The sequence below is a fragment of the Macaca fascicularis genome, chromosome 14 (assembly GCF_037993035.2).
Source record: "Macaca fascicularis isolate 582-1 chromosome 14, T2T-MFA8v1.1".
Taxonomy (NCBI): Eukaryota; Metazoa; Chordata; class Mammalia; order Primates; family Cercopithecidae; genus Macaca; species Macaca fascicularis.
This window is the reverse complement of record NC_088388.1, coordinates 6,555,676-6,575,158: the sequence shown is the minus strand read 5'-3', so window position 1 is coordinate 6,575,158 and position 19,483 is coordinate 6,555,676. Positions and strand designations below refer to the sequence as shown.

At 46.1% G+C, this 19,483-nt stretch overlaps 1 protein-coding gene across 10 annotated transcripts in view; it reads right to left on the bottom strand.

Moving 5' to 3' along the window:
• CHKA (choline kinase alpha) overlaps window positions 1-19,483 on the bottom strand; it is a 72,932-nt gene that overhangs the window by 6,980 nt on the left and 46,469 nt on the right. For 3 of the 10 annotated variants that reach the window (XM_045372259.3, XM_045372260.3, XM_074013041.1), the window contains 8 exons: window positions 14,894-15,007; window positions 10,572-10,705; window positions 10,060-10,164; window positions 8,709-8,767; window positions 6,261-6,348; window positions 5,620-5,728; window positions 4,369-4,475; window positions 1,461-1,542 (listed from right to left, as the gene is read on the bottom strand). In XM_045372259.3, the coding sequence (XP_045228194.1) occupies window positions 1,461-1,542; window positions 4,369-4,475; window positions 5,620-5,728; window positions 6,261-6,348; window positions 8,709-8,767; window positions 10,060-10,164; window positions 10,572-10,705; window positions 14,894-15,007 (798 nt within the window). Of the gene's footprint in view, window positions 1-1,460; window positions 1,543-4,368; window positions 4,476-5,619; window positions 5,729-6,260; window positions 6,349-8,708; window positions 8,768-10,059; window positions 10,165-10,571; window positions 10,706-12,077; window positions 12,222-14,893; window positions 15,008-19,483 lie in introns of all 10 variants that reach the window. The other 7 variants (XR_012422976.1, XR_012422977.1, XR_012422974.1 and 4 more) reach the window with 4 other exon arrangements.

Here is a 19,483-nt window from a genome sequence, read left to right as displayed (position 1 = left end):
AAAATCCAATGTCCCTTTCTTTTACCTAACATCATCTTTGCATTACCAAACCTTCTGCCTAGAAGTAGAAATCATTCTAGTATAAAACTGAGGACGACAAAATGAACTAGTCCCATCCCTGTCCCGAAGGAAGGCAGCTCACTAGACTGTAGACATTTGTGTTGTCTCCCACCCCAAGACAACTCACCAACATTCATTCACTATGGAACAACAGAAAGGTTTGTCTGATGGTTAAAAATACTTTCTATTTCGGCCGGGCGCGGTGGCTCAAGCCTGTAATCCCAGCACTTTGGGAGGCCGAGATGGGTGGATCACGAGGTCAGGAGATCGAGACCATCCTGGCTAACACAGTGAAACCCCGTCTCTACTAAAAAATACAAAAAACTAGCCGGGCGAGGTGGCGGGCGCCTGTAGTCCCAGCTACTCGGGAGGCTGAGGCAGGAGAATGGCGTAAATCCGGGAGGCGGAGCTTGCAGTGAGCCGAGATCCGGCCACTGCACTCCGGCCTGGGCGACAGAGCGAGACTCCGCCTCAAAAAAAAAAAAAACCAAAAACCAAAAAACAAAAAAAAAACCCTTTCTATTTCTGTATCAATGACAGTTCTTTTTTTTTTTTTTTTTTTTTTTGAGACAGAATCTTGCTCTGTAACCCAAGCTGGAGTGCAGTGGCATGATTTCAGCTCACTGAAGCCTCCGCCTCCTGGGTTCAAGCATTCTCCTGCCTCAGCCTCCTGAGCAGGCGAGATTACAGATGCCCGCCACCACGCATGCTAATTTTTGTATTTTTAGTAGAGATGGGGTTTCTCCACGTTGGCCAGGATGGTCTCAAACTCCTGACCTCAGGTGATCTGCCCACCTCAGCCTCCCAAAGTGCTGGGATTACAGGTGTGAGCCACTGCACCCAGCTGACAATTCTTAAGGTTAAAAGTAAATGACAGCCTAGCTTGGTTACAAACATGCCTGTGAAAAACAGGAGGTCTAATTCAGTAATTACCAGCTTCCAACCCAAAGTTGGGCACTACAGGCTGGAGAATGAAGTGGTACCCGAGAAATAAAACCTTCCACAGCACAGGCAAGAGCCACCCACTCTTCTTCACTTACTGTCCCCTGTGTCAGAAGGGATTGAGGTCACAGCTGGACCTCCAGGGTGCAGATGCCTACATTCCCCATCAGGATTGCAGGACTACCTGGCCCTTCTCTGAAGCCGGGGAGGCAAGGTCTGCTGGCCTGGAAGTGAGGGCAACCTCCAAAGGCAACCACGGCATCAGTGACAGCGGCTTCTCTCCTGGCTTCCTGGGCTGAGCCACACTGTCCTGATGCCACCAGGTCACCACATTCGGGTACTTGGGGAGACAGAGAACCCTCTGTAAGGAATGGTCATTTGCTGCCAAGCATTCACAAATACTATAGCATTTTTACCCGGGAGTAGGATGGAAAAAAAAAAACGCTGCTAAAACATACCATGTACCCAAATTCAATAGATGAAATCTTGGCCTGTACAATGGACCAAAGTCCCCAGAGGAAATGAGATGCAAGGGCAAACCTGGAATGATAAAAGCAAGAAACACATATGAGACATACAGTATCAGTTACAGGACTGATGAAATGATTTCATGCCAGATGGACATTTTAACTTGTGTGGATGCAAACCTAGTTGGTGTTGGCAAATCATGGGTCTATATTCCATGGGACTAACTAAGAAAAATGGGAATACCACTCCCACACCCTTCCTTCATCTGCTAGTGACAGGTGCACTGGTGAGTATGAACACACACAGCTGGTCTGGCCATGGCACATGTCAATGCCACTTGGCCATAATATATTCACAGGGTGAATATATTCACATTCACAGGGTGCAGGTGAAGGCCTGGGTGGCTATGCTGGCAGAAAATAAAGCAAGCCTGCTACAAGGGAGGGTGCACAGCATCAGCAACCAAGAGGCAGCCCTTTGCTGGACGCGGGATGAAGCTCTCACTCCTTGAGCAAGAGACTTCTAAATCCCATCCTTGTCCCATCCCCTCCTGTCACACAGAAGTGAAAAGAGCAGATGAGAGAGTGTGAGCCACGTCACCATCTCTAGGCCATACCAAGCCTCCAAGTCACTGCGAATCCAAGTTTCTCCTCAAACGATACCCTGAGGGTTCATCTACATGAAGATAAAGCTCAAATTTAGGAGTGCCTGCTCTAGTATCCTCCAACCCTACTCTCTGTTCATCCTGTGGTCCTCAGCCCACTAGAGTCCCTTGTGCTACCCTTTCTGTCTGGGTTCTCCTTCATCTACCTTTTTCTATTTCCACCAGTTCAAGAAACAGAAAGAGATAATGTACACTGTGGTGGGGCGCGGCAGGTAGGCAGATGTGACATCACACTTAGTGTGGGGGGTGAGCACTCTGGAGGCCATGAGGAGATGACTGTGGTAAGTGCAGTGGAAAGATGAGGTGGGCCACAGTGACTTCAACAGCAATTTTACCAAATAACGTCACAGGAGACCCCAAATAATAGGAACAACCCACAGGCCTCTTGACTAAAGAGATGGACAAATAGTGGTCTAGACCTTTGCAGAATCTGCAAGTTTCAGGACCCTGCTTTGAAAACTTGAAAAAACAGTAAAAAGCAAGACTTAAAACTGATAAACATGAGTTTAGGCCGGGCGCGGTGGCTCAAGCCTGTAATCCCAGCACTTTGGGAGGCCGAGACGGGCGGATCACGAGGTCAGGAGATCGAGACCATCCTGGCTAACACAGTGAAACCCCGTCTCTACTAAAAATACAAAAACTTAGCCGGGCGAGGTGGCAGGCGCCTGTAGTCCCAGCTACTCGGGAGGCTGAGGCAGGAGAATGGCGTGAACCCGGGAGGCGGAGCTTGCAGTGAGCTGAGATCCGGCCACTGCACTCCAGCCTGGGTGACAGAGCGAGACTCCGTCTCAAAAAAAAAAAAAAAAAAAAAAAAAAAAAAAAAAAAAACATGAGTTTAGTCATTTTCTAGGAGAAACTGAAGAGTCAAACACAGCAAACGGTGCCCACCACTCCACAAGCATCAGTGACAAGTTTGCACGGCCAGGTGCAGTGGCCCACGTCTGTAATCCTAGCACTTTGGGAGGCCGAGGCAGGAGAACCACTTGAGCCCAGGAGTTCATGACCAGCCTGGGCAACAGAGCAAGACCCCGTCTCTACAAAAAAAATACAAAAATTAGGCAGGCATGGTGGCACGTGCCTGTAGTCCCAGTTACTTGGGAGGCTGAGGCAAGAGGCTCGCTAAGAGTTAGAGGCTGCAGTGAGCCATGATCGCATTGCTGCACTCCAATCTGGGTGACAGAGCAACATCCCATCTCAAAAAAGAAGAAAAAAAATTCTGTAGGCCCTGGGTGGCAGCAACCCTGTATGGCTGGGTTGTTGTGTCTGGATGACAGTTCAGAATGTCACAAAGTGTCCTGATCCTTCTTGGACACGGGACCTCTTCTTGTGATATGGTTTGTCTCTGTCTCCCCACCCAAATCTCATCTTTAATTGTAATCCCCATGTGTGGAGGGAGGGACTGGTAGGAGGTAACCGGATCATGGGGGTGGTTTCCCCCATGCTGTCCTCCCAATAGTGAGGGGGTTCTCATGAGATCTGATGGTTTTAAAAGTGTTTGGTAGTTCAACCTTCTTCTCTGTCTCTCTGCCCCTCTCTCTCCTGGCGCCATGTAAGAAGTGCCTTGCTTCCCCTTTGCCTTCTGCTATGATTGTAAGTTTCCTGAGGCCTTCCTGGCCATGCAGAACTGTGAGTTAATTAAACCTCCTTTCTTTATAAATTACCCAGTCTCAGGTAGTATCTTTGTAGCCATGTGAGAACAGACTAATATACTCTGCCTGCTGTATGCTCAGATCTGAAAGTTCTGCATAGTCTCAGCCACAATGGAGAAGTAGCAAATTCTATTTTTGACAAAGGGCAAGTCCTAAAGATGTACAATTAAAAAGAAGCTCCTAGGTCGGGCGCGGTGGCTCACACCTGTAATCCCAGCATGGGAGGCTGAGGTGGGTGGATCACCAGAGGTCAGGAGTCCAAGACCAGCCTGGCCAACATGGCAAAAACCCCATCTCTACTAAAAAATACAAAAATTAGCTGGACATGGTGGCAGGCCCCTGTACTCCCAGCTACTTGGGAGGCTGAGACAGGAGAACTGCTTGAACCTGGGAGGCTGAGGTTGCAGTGAGCCAAAATTGCGCCACTGCACTCCAGCCTACGTGACAGAGCAAGACTCTGTCTCAAAAACAAAAACAAAAACAAAAAAAGAAGCTCTAAAATACTCATAATTGCAAGGAAGCATCCCAAATATAGTCTATAAAGAGGAACGCTATCTTTACAAATCAAAAAAGGAAAAACGTTACCTATTGACTTCAAGCAACATTTCTTCTTCTATAATGGATTTTTCTTCAGTACTGAGGTTTTCAAAGTCATTTTGGAATGCAGGCAAGTAACTGGAAATAAAATGGAGCTTAAAAAAAAGTAATTGTGTTAGGATCAATGATGGTTAAAACAGACTGTCAATAGCTGTCACGAAGCATATGCATCTACTGTGACATACTGGGAGACACACACTCGACATGATGTTCAGCATCTCCGACATCCTGGGCTGGCACCAGTGAGCCAACCTTTGCTAGGTTTTCAGCTGCTCTCTCTCCCCAGGATTTCTAGTGGAGATACAGTGTCTAGGCTCTTCAGCATACTTTTCCCATTTAGAGTAGCACTTAAAACTGGAGACCATTATTTTGGAGGCAGCCTTGGTGCACCCTCCCAGTCCTACTCAACTTCAGCACCGCTACCAAGGCTTCAGTGCTGGGCTGAGGAATGGGAGAGAAAGATCCCAGGAGGAAACTCCCATGAGAACTATTCTCCACACAATTACCAGCCTCCTCCCATCATTCAGGACAGGAAAGGGAACTGTTAACACCAAAGACATTTCCTTCCATTACTAAACCCTGGTGCCCGAAAGATTACTTCTCTCTCCACAGTGTGAAATGAATAGAAAAAGGTCAGTGATCGCCAAAAAGATGGCCAGAAAGCGGAATCAAGGCTGGGTTTTTCAGAAAACACTAGAAGGAACTACAAAGGATGCTAAAGCTCTTCTCTGAATGTAAGTATCTCTGACACAGAGATTTTTAATAAGCTGGACTAAAAGGTCAAATTTGTGTCTACATTTAACAGAAACAAAATAACATTTTTTAACATAAACCAAACTTTAAAAGGTTAACTTTAAAAATGAAGATGTAGGGCAGGGGTGGTAGCTCACAACTGTAATCCCAGCAGTTTGGGAGGCTGAGGCAGGAAAATCACTTGAGCCCAGGAGTTTGAGACCAGCCTGGGCAACTTGGTGAAACTCCATCTCTACAAAAAATACAATTAGCTGAGCGTGGTGGCATGCGCCTGTGGTCCCACCTCCTTGGGAGGCTGAGGCGAGAGGATCACCTGAGCGCAGGAGGTCAAAGGTACAGGGAGCCATGATTGCACTACTGCGATCTGTACTCCAGTCTGGGAAACAGAGTGAGACCCTGTCTCAAAAAATAAAAAAGAAGATGTAATTCTAACTGGATGAAATTGATGTAATTTTCCTATCAAGTATACAAAAACTCATCTCCTACCTGTTGTTTCTTGGTGGGATACTTCCGGATGTTTGCTCTGAAAAAAGGGTACTTTTCATAGCTATAATCATACATCCACTCACAGAAGTGATTTCCAATGTCGAATCCCCTGAAATAAGAGATAAGACAGTGCACAGAATGAGGCAAACCATATGCCTGGCGGCTCCCTGACTGCAGAAGAAAGAAAGGCTGAGTTCCGAGCATGCCACTCCTGTTGCCATCTGGACTTGCTGAGGGAGCAGGACTGTAACTGCTTTAATGACAGAGACAGCCAACAGATGGTTGTCAGCATCACAGCTGACTAAAGCTATACAGGTGCACCTGAACCACAACTCCAAAACAATGTGTCTCCTCAACCAGGATTTATGAGAAGAAAATAATCTCTGAAGCCAAAAGAAAATGCCAAAGTCTGGCTGAATGGCATGGCTGTCCCCAACTAGCGCTGTCTGCTAGGAACAAGGAGGGCCGTGCCACTTTACCACAACCATCACGGGCCACTGGACAAGAAGCCACTGATTCCAGGTGAAGCAGCTTGCAACTCAGGGTGGCGTTTTGACTTATTTTCTCTAATAACTGTTAATTAAGTATATCATAATGATAAAACAATATTGAGATGGAAACACTGGACTGTAACATATTACCTGTAATTGTAACTGCTGTATTCGAAGTCAATGAGCATCAGTTTCTGTTTTTCAGAATTCTCTTGGCCTTCCAGCAACAAGATATTACCTGCAAAAGGTTTGGATAACATGGCTTATGTTTTACAATAGAAGGTTCAAGTCCTTGAACAGCAGAGCCGAGAGAATGGATCTGATCCCTTAGGGAATCCTAGCTGAATGTGGCTTTTGGTCTGTGGACATCACCAGGGCCTAGACACAGCGTAGAAGTGCTCACGGGAGGCCTACCCCTGTGCACGGAGGCTCCTGACCCACCTGGCCATAACAACCCCTGCTCATAGCCCTAGTCCCCACCGGACCCCCAGGCTCACTATGGAACAAAGCCTGGTCTCTTGCTCTGCTGTCAGAAGAGTACTTCCCAAATGTTCTGTATGGTGGCATGCAGGAGCTCAGGCTAGCCAAATACCACCCTCAGCAGCCCTGGGACTTGGTTTGCTGTCTCCAGCTGGCTGCAGCACCCCAGCTGGGAAGCTGCGGGAGTGCCCTCCAGTAAGAAAGGCAAGGAAGAGCTCCGCTGCCACACGGGATGCCCTGCTTTGTTCTTGCCTGCTTTTCCTTCCCAACGAGACCACAGGCAGCATTCCTACACCACTATTTCCTTTACTGTTGGATTCTGGGTCAGGAGTTGGTCGGCCATCAGCCTGGCTCTGCAGGCCTACATTCCTGATATCCCCACACTAGACATGACGTTCAGCATCTCCGACATCCTGGGGCTGGCACCAGTGAGCCAACCTTTGCTAGGTTTTCAGCTGCTCTCTCTCCCCAGGATTTCTAGTGGAGGTATAGTGTCTAGGTTCTTCAGCATACTTTTTCCATTTAGGGTAGCAATTACAACATAAACTGGAGACCAGAAAACGTGATTGGCTCACACTTGTAATCACAGCACTTTGGGAGGTGGAGGTGGGAGGATCACTAGAGTCCAGGAGTTTAAGACCAGCCTGGGAAACACAGAGAGACTCCATCTCCATGAATTATTAGCCAGGCGTAGTCGTGTGTGCCTGTGATCCCAACTATTCGGGAGGCTAAGGTAGAAGGATCACTTAATCCCAAGAAGCTAAGGCTACGTGGAGCCTTGATTGCGCTACTGCACACTAGGCTGGGTGACACAGTAATAGTCTCAAAAAAAAAAAAAAAAAAAGGCAAATTGGAGGCAGACACCCAAAGTAGCAGAACAAAATTAATGTACACCTGTTACCTCTTCGATCCCTCCTACACTTTGCCATCATCAACGCAGCTGATCTCCTCCAGTCCCCTCTCTCTAGTGATGTCTGTGCCATTTATCACCCCCTCACCACCAGAAGGGCAAGGATAATACACAAAGCTGTAGCTGTAATGTCTATACTCTCCTTGACTTGAGTTAGCCAGCTACAAGCAGCTAATTAGTAAAAGGTAATTTGGCTCAAATGAATGGCTTATGGATGACGGGTCTTCATGAGAGATCGTTTTCAGGATTAAAAGCAAACTGCTGAGCCTGGCAAAGAAGGGCTCAAGGTGTGACCTGAACTACTGTGACTGGGGGAGGCAAGGTCAAGGCAGAGCAAGGCCATGTCAGTAGCACCAGTGGGAGCTGCATAGTGGGGGGCCTCTGATGAGACTATTCAATGTGCAATTGCGTGGGATGAAATTTTGTTACAGTAAGGAACATATCACTGTCATGTTTTCAAAGCAGAGAAGCCCAAAGTAATTAATAGCACAGTGCACTGATACTAGGAGAGAAGGTGTTAGGATTACACGTGTTGCAATAAGCAACACTACGCTATGTGATGCAGAAGGGAAGGGCCCAGGACTGAATGGGGTAGGCAGTGGATCTTGTTCTTTTATTGCTTTTTCAGGTTAAAAAAAATCATATATGTTTACTATAAGGAGTTAAACACTGAAAAAGTAACATGTGACTTAGAAAGTTTAAGTTCTGTATCCCAATTCCCAAGTTTAGTGAATATTCTTTCGGATTTCTTCCATGTAATACATATACATATATGTATTATATATATATAGTGTATATATATATATATACTATATATATAGTATAGCCTTGAAATCCCAGGCTCAAGCCATCCTCCGGCCTCAGCTTACCAAGTAGCTGGGACTACAGGTGCACATCACTATGCCTGGCTAATTTTTTAATTTTTTGTAGAGATGGGGTCTTGCTATGCTGCCTAGGCTGGTCTAGAACTCTTGGGCTCAAGCAATCCTCCCACCTTGGCCTCCCAAAGTGCTTGGATTACAGACATGAGACACTGTGCCTGGCCTCATATGCTAAAAAAGTAATACAAAACCTCACTGTCTGGTTGTATCATAATTTAATATACCTAATATACTCTTGATGCTACCTGGCATTTTTTAGACACACTGCCAGTAATTTTCTAAGTATACACACAAACCTCATCTGTAACAGAACATAGCAATTCTTACCTTCTTGACAGTCATTATGACAAAATACAACTGGAGATGGAGTAGATTCAAGCAATGATCTGAAAAGAAAGGTTTCACTGTTACCTATCAAGCTTTTCAGTCAGCTGCACACCGTCTTGCCTTCTCCACATGGCCAGCACCAAATTCGTGCTCCAAAGCAACACACAGTTTGGGAGTAGTATCTGTGATCTGAATTCTGACAACTGTGTCAGAATTCCACAACAGCTCCACAGCAACAACTCCACAGCAGCTCCCGCCTGAAACCCCCACAGGCCCTCTGCACTCAGCTCTTCCCCGGGAGGACCCTCTGCATGTGCCACTTCCTCCTGGAGCCCCTTTCTCTGCTGGTCTCAGCTTGTACAGCACCCCCTTAGACGGCCCTTCTCTTACCAGTGACCCAAGCAGGTCCTCCTATGCAGACTAACGGCCTACTTTGGTCTATGCTTCTGTCACAGCACTTATCACAATTTGACATTATTTTATTTGTTTACTTGTTTTCCCTCGGCAGCGATCATCAAGCCTAGCAGAGGAGGCATATACCTGAGTAATTAAAGGTGTAAATACTTATGGCTGGGTGTGGTGGCTCACATCTGTAATCCCAGCACTTTGGGAGGCTGAGGTGGGCAGATCACGAGGTCAAGAGATCAAGACCACTCTGACCAACATGGTGAAACCCCGTCTCCACTAAGAATACAAAAATTAGCTGGGTGTGGTGGCGTGTACCTGTAGTCCCAGCTACTTGGGAGGCTGAGGCAGGAGAATCACTTGAACCCGGGAGGGGGAGGTTGCAGTGAGCCGAGATCGCGCCACTGCACTCCAGCCTGGCAACAAAGCGAGACTCCGTCTTATTAAACAAACAAACAAAAAATGGTGTAAATACTTGTTAGTGTACAGATGTGAGTGGCCTGCATGCAGCATCACTCTGAGGACAAGGATGGCCTTGCTTCAGAGATCAGCAGGAAGATTCTGTTTCTCACAAAAGCCAAGGTTGAACTGTAAGGAAGAGGGATTTTTCTCACACTCCCCAGCCTGCCCTTACTCCCTTCTCCCCACCAGAGAAAATCCACCCCGCTAGACACTCTACTGCCCTGGCCATCAAGCCACTCCTTCGACATTTCCCTTCTCTATGGAACTTTCACAAACTGGCCACGTGTGGGCCTCTAGTACATAGAGTCTATAATCTCTAGTCCTCTAGAGAACCATAATTCCAGATGACAAAACTTATCTGCTTAATTTCATCCTGTAAAATCAATGTAAAATGCCAGACATAAGGCAAGCTCAATCAATGTTTACTGACAACAGTTTTAGTGACTAAGAATATTTAAAGTCAGGAAATAGAAGGAAAACTCACCTCAGGTTTTCCAGTTCCAATGGCAGATTGTAACTGAGCAATTTGTGGAGCTTTTTAATTCTGGATTCCTCAGTAAATTTAATTCTCAGAACTTCATTTAGATATCTATTAAATTTTTTTTTAAAAAAAGAACAGAACAAAGAATCACTGTCAATTCACCAAGGCTTGTTGTTCTTGGGGCTTTGGTTAAACATTCAATCCCAGCGCAGTCCCAATGCCAGCGGGACCCCTCTGGCTGCCACGACTGAGGGAGATGAGCGGCCTTGGGGGTTCGTGGCATTCTAGGAAGGTGACTTTCTGCCCCTTCACCCGTTCAATAGCATTTTTGTATAAGCCTTCTTTCTTGGTTTAGGAATTGACTTTTATATGTAAGAAAGACTTACTTATGAGACAAGTATCACCAGCTGACACTCTGCATTTCAGTGAACTAGGAAGACCTAGTTGCTCACTCTGGTACTTCTAGGAGCCACCACTGTAAAACTACATTAGGACCAAGTGATTTCACCACTTACTTTTCCATTGTGCCAAAAAGCCATTTTGGTTCCTTATTGAATGGCATTTTCATACCATGAAACGTAGCCATTTTCTCAGCGATTTCTGCAGAAATATCTGGCAAACTTAATTCTTCAGTATCTAACCGCCGGCTCTGAAATAGAAAAGGGAGTTAAAAACTGACCTTTACCAAGTAAACTAAAAAGAGTGAGATCACACTGTCTTAGGAATGAGAAGCCAGCTTTTGTAGTGCATTTAAGTCTCACCCAATGCCCCAAATTCCCTTAAGAATGGACACTGTGTCCCCACAGACAGTGACCCAGCAATTGCTATGGCACTTCAACAGTGAGGAGCCAGCCACCTCCAAGTATCTATTTCATTCTGAACCCCTTTTAACTATGAGAACTCCTTCCTTAAATTTTATTGAACTGAAACTACACTATCATCTATTCTTCTGGTCTCTAAAACCACAGCAAATGTCTATTCTCTACCCAATGCTGAAGTCCATGTCTTCAGCAGTTTATCACACAGCTCTGCTCCCAGCTCCTCCGTCAGCTAGGACATTCTACTCTGATGTGTTGCAGGTGAGATGCGGGGTCCAGAACAGGTCCTAACCAGGAGATGTGTCACAGGGATGGGGGGCCGTCTCCAGCTGCTCCCAGTGGTGGTGTCAGCACCTGGCCTGGCACAGAGAAGGTGTCCAGGGCAAAGTTGGGCAAAAAAAACAGTGTCTAGAGGACTTCCTCCTGGCCTCTGCATCCTGCACTTCCCCTAAATCAGCCTGAGGCCATGCTTGTTTGGCTGCCCTTTTACAGGAGGCCCATGGGAGCTCACAATCAACTGAAACCTCTAGAGCTTCCTCGTGTGACCTACCACCCTGCAGAAATCTAAAGAGAGGTTTCTGTGAAAATGCAAAGAAGTACAGCACAGAGGTAAGAGTGAATACTCCCAACTTAGGGAAATCCCAGTTGAAATCGTGGCTTTAATTCTCATTTCAAAGCTACATGGTCATCCAAGTTACCTCATTGTGTTCCCATTTCTATCAAATGGGAATCAGGACATGAAGTCTCTCACAGAGTTGCCAGGAGAGCTGGAGGAGAGAATGCAGGTGAGGTCTCTGGGACAGCACCCAGCCCAGGGTGCAGCTCAGCAAGTGGCAGACGTCTGCTACTGAGAGCTAAGAGCTCACTGTAAGCATTGGGCTCAACCTTCTATTCAACTCCCTCCAGAAAGCACTGTCACCCCAGCACTGTCAACAAATTACCATGCTGCGATAAGAACAGGGACTCCACTTCCAGCAGCAGGACACGCAGGACTTATTAAGGTAGCTCACTCAGCTTTCAAAACTGCCATTAATTTGGCAACAAGGAAAATCTAAAGCTAACATGCTCAGATATGAACAAATCTCAGTATTCCAAATTCCTTCCCCAGCACAGAGAGAAACAGACTACCTACCATCCCTAGTGGCCCCGCTATTCTCACATGCCCTTTGAAAGATGGCTACAGGAATCATGAAACTAAATCACCTGATCCCAAGCAGTGAAGAGTAAACCTAAGCCAGGCGTGGTGGCTCATGCCTGTAATCCCAGCACTTTGGGAGGCCAAGGCGGGAGGATTGCTTGAGCCCAGGAATTTGAGACCAGCCTGGGCAACACAGGGAGACCCCATCTCTACAAAAAAATAAACAAAATTAGTCAAACATGGTGGCACATGCCTGTAGTCCCAGCTACTCGGGAGGCTGAGGTGAGAGGATTGCTTGAGCCTGGGAGGTTGAGGCTGCAGTGAGCTGAGATCAAGCTGCTTATACTTCACTATACTGGGCAACAGAGTGAGACCCTATCTTAAAAAAAAAAAAAAGCAAATCTAGAAATAACATATGGTATTAGGTTGAATCAAATGAAACTGCCATTCTTGTTGGTCAAAAACAGTTAAACACCAGCAGCATCATATGGTTCAAACCTAGTATATAATAGAATTTTAAAAAAATTTTCGGCCGGGCACGGTGGCTCAAGCTTATAATCCCAGCACTTTGGGAGGCCAAGACGGGTGGATCACGAGGTCAGGAGATCGAGACCATCCTGGCCAACACGGTGAAACCCCGTCTCTACTAAAAAATACAAAAAACTAGCCGGGCGAGGTGGTGGGCGCCTGCAGTCCCAGCTACTCAGGAGGCTGAGGCAGGAGAATGGTGTAAACCCGGGAGGCAGAGCTTGCAGTGAGCCGAGATCCGGCCACTGCACTCCAGCCTGGGCGACAGAGCGAGACTCCGCCTCATAAATAAATAAATAAATAAATAAATAAAAGTTTCACTATGGCTGGGTGCAGTGGTTCACACCTGTAATCCTGGTGACTTAGGAGGCTGAGGCAGGAAAAGAGCTTGAAGCCAGGAATTCAAGACCAGCCTGGGTAACATAGCAAGACCCATCTCTACAAAAAAATTTTTTTAATAAGTTGGGTGTGCTGGTGTGCACCTGCACTCCCAGCTACCTGAAAGGCTAAGGCAGAAAGATCACTTGAGTCCAGGAGTTCGAGGCTGTAGTGAGCTATGATCATGCCACTGCACTCCAGCCTGGGCAAGACAGTGAGACTCCCATCTCAAAAAAAAAATTAAATATGTAATAAACAATATATACAAGAGCATAGATAGAACTTAAGAACTAGAACAAAATCGATTCCACAGATACTATAATCTATGTGTCCTCATGCCTGCCCTTTTTGTCCCCAAGATACTTTTATTATTCTGAATTGTGTTAACACAATTCCCTTACCTTGTCCAAAAAGAGAACTTTTATTACATGTGCATACATTCTTAAACAATTTTTAAAATGTATCAGGCTTTACAGAATGGTATGATACTACTTACAGTCTCCTGCAGTTTGGTTTTATCATTCGACATTGTATTTGTAAGATTCACCTATATTGCCACTTATAACCATATGAGGTTTTATTATTTCCAAAATTCTTTCAAAAACTTATTATCTCGGCCAGGTGCAGTGGCTCACGCCTGTAATTCCAGCACTTTGGGAGGCCAAGGTGGGCGGATCACCTGAGGTCGGGAGTTCAAGACCAGCCTGGCCAACATGGAGAAACCCTGTCTCTACTAAAACATAGCCAGGTGCCAGGGAGCAAACTAAAGGTAAAAGCTGGTGCAATGAAGGCACCATCCACTCATCTAAACACATCCTCAGCACTGGCAACTAGCACAACGCTAGCACAGATGGACAGCACCACTGTCAACTAGAAGAGGATATCTCTTCTGGGGAGACAGAGCACAACTAGCCTCCCTGTTTCTGGGCTGTGGGATTAGACAAAGAAACCCCTGCCCCTGGTCCCCAGCCAGACACAGCAGAGCACCCCTCTGCCAGGCATCCTACTGCTAGGCTCCATCTGCAAAGATGTACAGGAGAGCCCTGGACATGCCCAGGCCTCTCATGGATAAGACATCTCATGCAGCAGGGCAGGAAAAGTTAGTGGCTTATGACTCTAGTCCTCAAGGAGCTTATGCTCAATTAAAATGGGGAATATCTGGTCTATCTAGGAAGGGAGTGCAGGCTGACAAAGACCAGCATTGCCAACCAAAGAAGTACTGCCAGGGCTCAGAGCCATACTTCAACACTTAGGGTTCATGAGAACCCCTGGGCATGAAGAATTGTGCAGGGCATGGAGTCTGGGGTGGGTGGGTAGAGGGACAGAAACTATGCTTTAGATATGTACATGTAACTCTAAGACATGGTATACTGGTAAATGTTACAGCAACACTAAAACTGCCTTGGGACAATAAGAAAGGGAAAATAATCATGACTGCTTAGAAATAAGACTGCAAGGTCTTGGAGCAAGGCCTTGAAATCTAAGAATTTGACCAGCATATGGGGACAGGAAGATGGGAGGTAGGGAGACTCAGTGGGAATGCACAAAACAAACCAAGGAAGGGTGATGGGAAAGAACAGGCATGGCCCCCTCACAGGGCTACAGCCAGAGACTGAGCAGGGTACAGTCAAGGCCAACGTGTTCTAGCAGCAAATTCTATAAAGCAGGGCCCCAGAAGTTGAGAGGAACAAGGTGAAAAAGGGCAAAGTCTCAGGGTACACAGCCTCAGGGGACAATGAAATGGTAAGTTTCATATATTTTTCAAATTTGGATGAATATACCTTTACAGGAAAGAAAGAGGTTCTGATATGAGTACAAAATAAATGTTGCTTTCCATGATTTCTGATACAGTTTAAGGACATAGGTGAGGTTAACAGTTCAAGAACCAGCATTGCAGGTTCTTGCAGCAATGAGACAAAGAAGCCATCTTCTGTCTGTGGCTTATGTCAACTGAGCCTTTATGAACAAATCTTACCGGGATGAACTGTTCCAGTCGGCCTTGGGGAAAGATGCCATAGAGTTTTGGCCCAAGTGACCTCTCTGCGAGAATGGCAAACATAACGCTCTCCAGAACCATGGCCTCGGCCCCCTAAAACAGATGGCAACAAGTCAGGTGTTTACTGAGTGTTTGCTCTGCGCCAGGAATCAGAGGCACTCTCACAGGAGTGTTTCATCTAGTCCTCACGAGTATTCTTTCATGTGGACACTACTGTTATCACCATCCCCATTTTAAATATGAAGAAATAGAGGTTCCAAAGTCACACATCTTATCATTTGCAGGATTCATGCTTGCAAGCACTACGCTATATTGATAAGATTTAAAATGTGAGTTTAAGTTAGGTCACTAGTTCCAAAAATAGAAAAATATCCATCAGTGCTTTTATTGCTTCTATTTATTTCGCAACCTATATAGGAGTCTCACTCTTGGCATCTCACCAAAGGCCACAACACCATCCATTCTGGTAAGGGTTGATTTGCTTTTGGTTGAGTGCACCTAGTTAAAGCAAAGGATCCAAAGGACCTTCTGCCTACTAAATTGGGCTCATGGGTCCAACAAGCTTGAAAATTACTGATTTAGGTCCAGGGTCTATGGCTTTCTAGTCCAAAGAGCAGCCGAGCATGGAGCATCCCAGACTTCAGCTGGCATACCTGACCTTTTCCTGTTACTGAATGTTTGTCTTGCTGAAATCTCTATGATGCTGTCTGTTCTATCTTTGTCCTAATAATTAATGTGGGATCTATCATCATTTTGCCTTCAAAATCCATGCTTTGATCTCAAAGCAAATTCAGTCCTTGGTCTTTCCCCCTTAAACAGCACATTACAGCATAAGGGTTTCTATCTGTTGGAGCGAAGGAGTCATTCTTACCCAGAGGTCCACCTGAATCTCTTAAAGAGCTTTTACAGGCTAGGTGGTGGCTCACGCCTGTAATCCCAACACTTTGGGAGGCTGAGGTGGGAGGATCACTTGAGGCCAGGAGTTAAGAGACCAATCTGGGCAACACAGTGAGATGCCCCATCACCACCAAAGTCTCTTTAAAAAAAAAAAAAAAAAGAACTTTTGCAAAGAGATTCCTAGGTCCTACCCCAAGTATTAAAAGAGAGGCACCAGCAGAGCTGTTTTGAAAAACGTTTCAGATGATTCTAATTCACCCCCTGTGAAGAAATGTGCTGTAGAGGAAAATGATCCCAGAGAAACATTCTCTAAACACATTCACGTTACCAAAAACTGAGAAACCAAGAGGACAAACTTATTAGGAAATGATACAGTACTAGAGTTAGTAAGAAGAAAACAAAAAAGAAAAGCCACTTCCAAAGGATACCAGACCACATTAAAGCAAAAAGTATTTTGGTCACTTTTATATTTTGTGGGAGCAAATGGATTTGTCGGTAATCCTCCACAATTATCATCTACAACTATCATTTGTATAATCCTCACAATTATGACCTGTCATCTTGTGAGGCTCAATCTTCCTAATTTGTGGTTTTGTGTATATGACAATAGACTGACAACATCAATCTATCAAGCTAATGAATTTTAGGGTGGGATTTGATATCAGACAGGTTTTTTTTTTTTTTTTTTTTTTTTTTTGAGACGGAGTCTCGCTCTGTCGCCCAGGCTGGAGTGCGGTGGCCGGATCTCAGCTCACTACAAGCTCCACCTCCCGGATTTATGCCATTCTCCTGCCTCAGCCTCCCGAGTAGCTGGGACTACAGGCGCCCGCCACCTCGCCCGGCTAGTTTTTTGTATTTTTTTTAGTAGAGACGGGGTTTCACCGTGTAGCCAGGATGGTCTCGATCTCCTGACCTCGTGATCCGCCCGTCTCGGCCTCCCAAAGTGCTGGGATTACAGGCTTGAGCCACCGAGCCCGGCCGGTTTTATTTCTTAAAACCTTAGAGAACGACAACAAAGATCTAGTATCCTTGTTTACTTGTCAAAAGGTTTCCAAGCACTTTTCAGTCCTATGGTAGAGTTGTCCAGAGGTGCAGTCCCCATCTTACTCCAAGCCCAACATCACATAAACTTTCTGGGGCATTTAAGCAAGGTCTGCAAAGCCTCCTCTAAGTCTCTGCTTAGACATTGTGTTCCCCTGCTCCCCAGGGGGCAGCACGGTCCTGGTGCTCTGGAGACTGTGGTCCCCACCCCCACCCTCATGCTGTGTAAAACACAAAAGTAACCAGGGGCTGGGCATAGCAGGACAAGGGGGTGCTGGACTCAGAAGTTCAGCATTTTGCACATCACGTCCACTGGGAAGGATTCTTGGAGGTGACTTTATTTACGTGTGGCATTGTCAACACATGTCACCAGCACTAGCCAGAATCCTCTCCAGAGCTGAGTCAACCCAGAAAGGACATAGAGAAGAGGGAAAGAAATGTAAGAACTTTCCAATTCTCTTTAGCACTGTCCTAAACATTGTAAACAAAAACACCCTTATTCTTATGTAATACTGCAGTTCAATATTTATTCACAGTGGGAGAAAGGGGGAGATGGTGCATGGAGAGAAGGATTTAGAGAGGAAGAAAATGAAGCTGGGCACCATGGCTCACGCCTGTAATCCCAGCACTTCGGGAGGCCGAGGCGGACAGATCACCTGAGGTCAGAAGTTTGAGATCAGCCTGGCCAACATGGTGAAACCCTATCTCTACCAAAAAAAGTACAAAAATTAGCTGGGCATGGTGGCGGGCGCCTATAATCCCAGCTACTCAAGAGGCTGAGGCAGGAGAATCGCTTGAACCTGGGAGGCAGAGGTTGCAGTGAGCCGAGATCACACCACTGTACTCCAGCCTGGGCGACAGAGCAAGACTGTCTCAAAAAAAAAAAAAAAAGAAAAAAAAGAAAGAGAACACCAAGGCACAAGCAAAAAAAAAAAAAAAAAAAAAAAAAACACAACAGGTTAAGGAGGGCAGAGAATCCTAGAATAAGTGCACCAACTGCTGATGGTCTTCTTGTCATCACTAAGTCTCCAGGCACCTCCTGATTGCTCCTGAAAGTAAGCATGGTAAAAAGTGGGGTTGGACAGACATGGCTGGGTTCTCTCCTGCACCATGCACTGGTTTAGCCACAGCTAGTGACAGTGGAGGGAGAACTGGTCCTATTTTTTCACATATCTCAACTTGGAACAATTTACTTGGGCTTCAGAAATACTCATTAATACACTGGCCCAAAACACACTTACATGTCTACTCTGTCCTGGCACTGTGCTAAGCGCCAGGTAACCAACGAAGAACAAGACACATAAGGCCCCTGCCCACAACGGGGCTTACATGAGGGAGGGAGGGATAGAGAGAGAGAGAGAGAGAGAGAAATGGACAGTAAGCAAGTACACACAGCTATGGACGGGGCTCACTGTCATGAGGGAAACAAGGGTGACTCGTGTGGTGGAGTGGGTATTTCTAAGGAGGCCACACTGAACTGACCTGAGATCTGAGGTGTGAGAAGCCACAGCAGCCCCACAGGAGCACAGGGCCATGAGGGAGGAACAAGTGTGACGCCTTCAAGGAACTGAGAGGCCTGTCTCACTGGAACAGGGCAATTGAGGAAAAGGAAGAGAACAGCATGAATTGCTGGGTGGACTGGGGCTCACAGAAAGGACTGGGCCAAAGATACCAATTCACAAGTCCTCAACACGTTGATGATGTTTACAGCTCACAAACTGGGGTTCGATCCCCTGGGGACAGAAGAGGAACCAGCACAGGCCTTAAAATGCCCTTTCTTACTGTGACTGTCTAAATAGTAAGAAAGCTTTCTGGCCGGATGCGGTGGCTCACGCCTGTAATCCCAGCACTTTGGGAGGCCAAGGCAGGTGGATCACGAGGTCAGGAGATGGAGACCATCCTGGCTAACACAATGAAACCCCCTCTCTACTAAAAATACAAAAAATGAGTCGAGCGTGGTGGCGGGCACCTATAGTCCCAGCTACTCGGGAGGCTGAGCAGGAGAATGGTGTGAACCAAGGTGGTGGAGCTTGCAGTGAGCAAAATCACACCACTGCCCTCCAGCCTGGGCAAGAGAGCGAGACTCAATCTCAAAAAAAAGAAAAGAAAGCTTTCTACAGGGCACCCTCGCATACACTCCCAAAACAAACATTATCCACAGCAATACTCCCTCTCACAACTGGGCAATGCTTATTAATATTGTCCACTCTATTTCATTTGAAAAAGCAATCAACATGCTAACATTTCATGCCCCACTAGAGGTTCACAAGCCACAACTTGAAAAACTGGTTTAAGTTCAGGCAGCAAGAAGAGGGCCCAGGCCGGAAGATGAGGTGAGGCAGGCACCACTGCCAGGAAGGAGAGTGGCATTCCCTAATAATGCTGCTAAGTGGCCATTAGATTTGGCAATATGGAACCTGTTGGTGACAAAAACAAGAACAGTTTCAGAGTGATGGGGGGATAGGTGTCAGATTGGAGCATGTGAAGAATGAGCAGAAGCAGGAGAGAGAAGTGGTTGAGAATGGAACAAGAGGTTTAAACCGACTTTATCTATGAAGTTTCCTTTATTTAAAACCCAGGAAGAAGAGTATTGATGTTATGAACCTCTTGAGAAGACATAACAGCATTTCT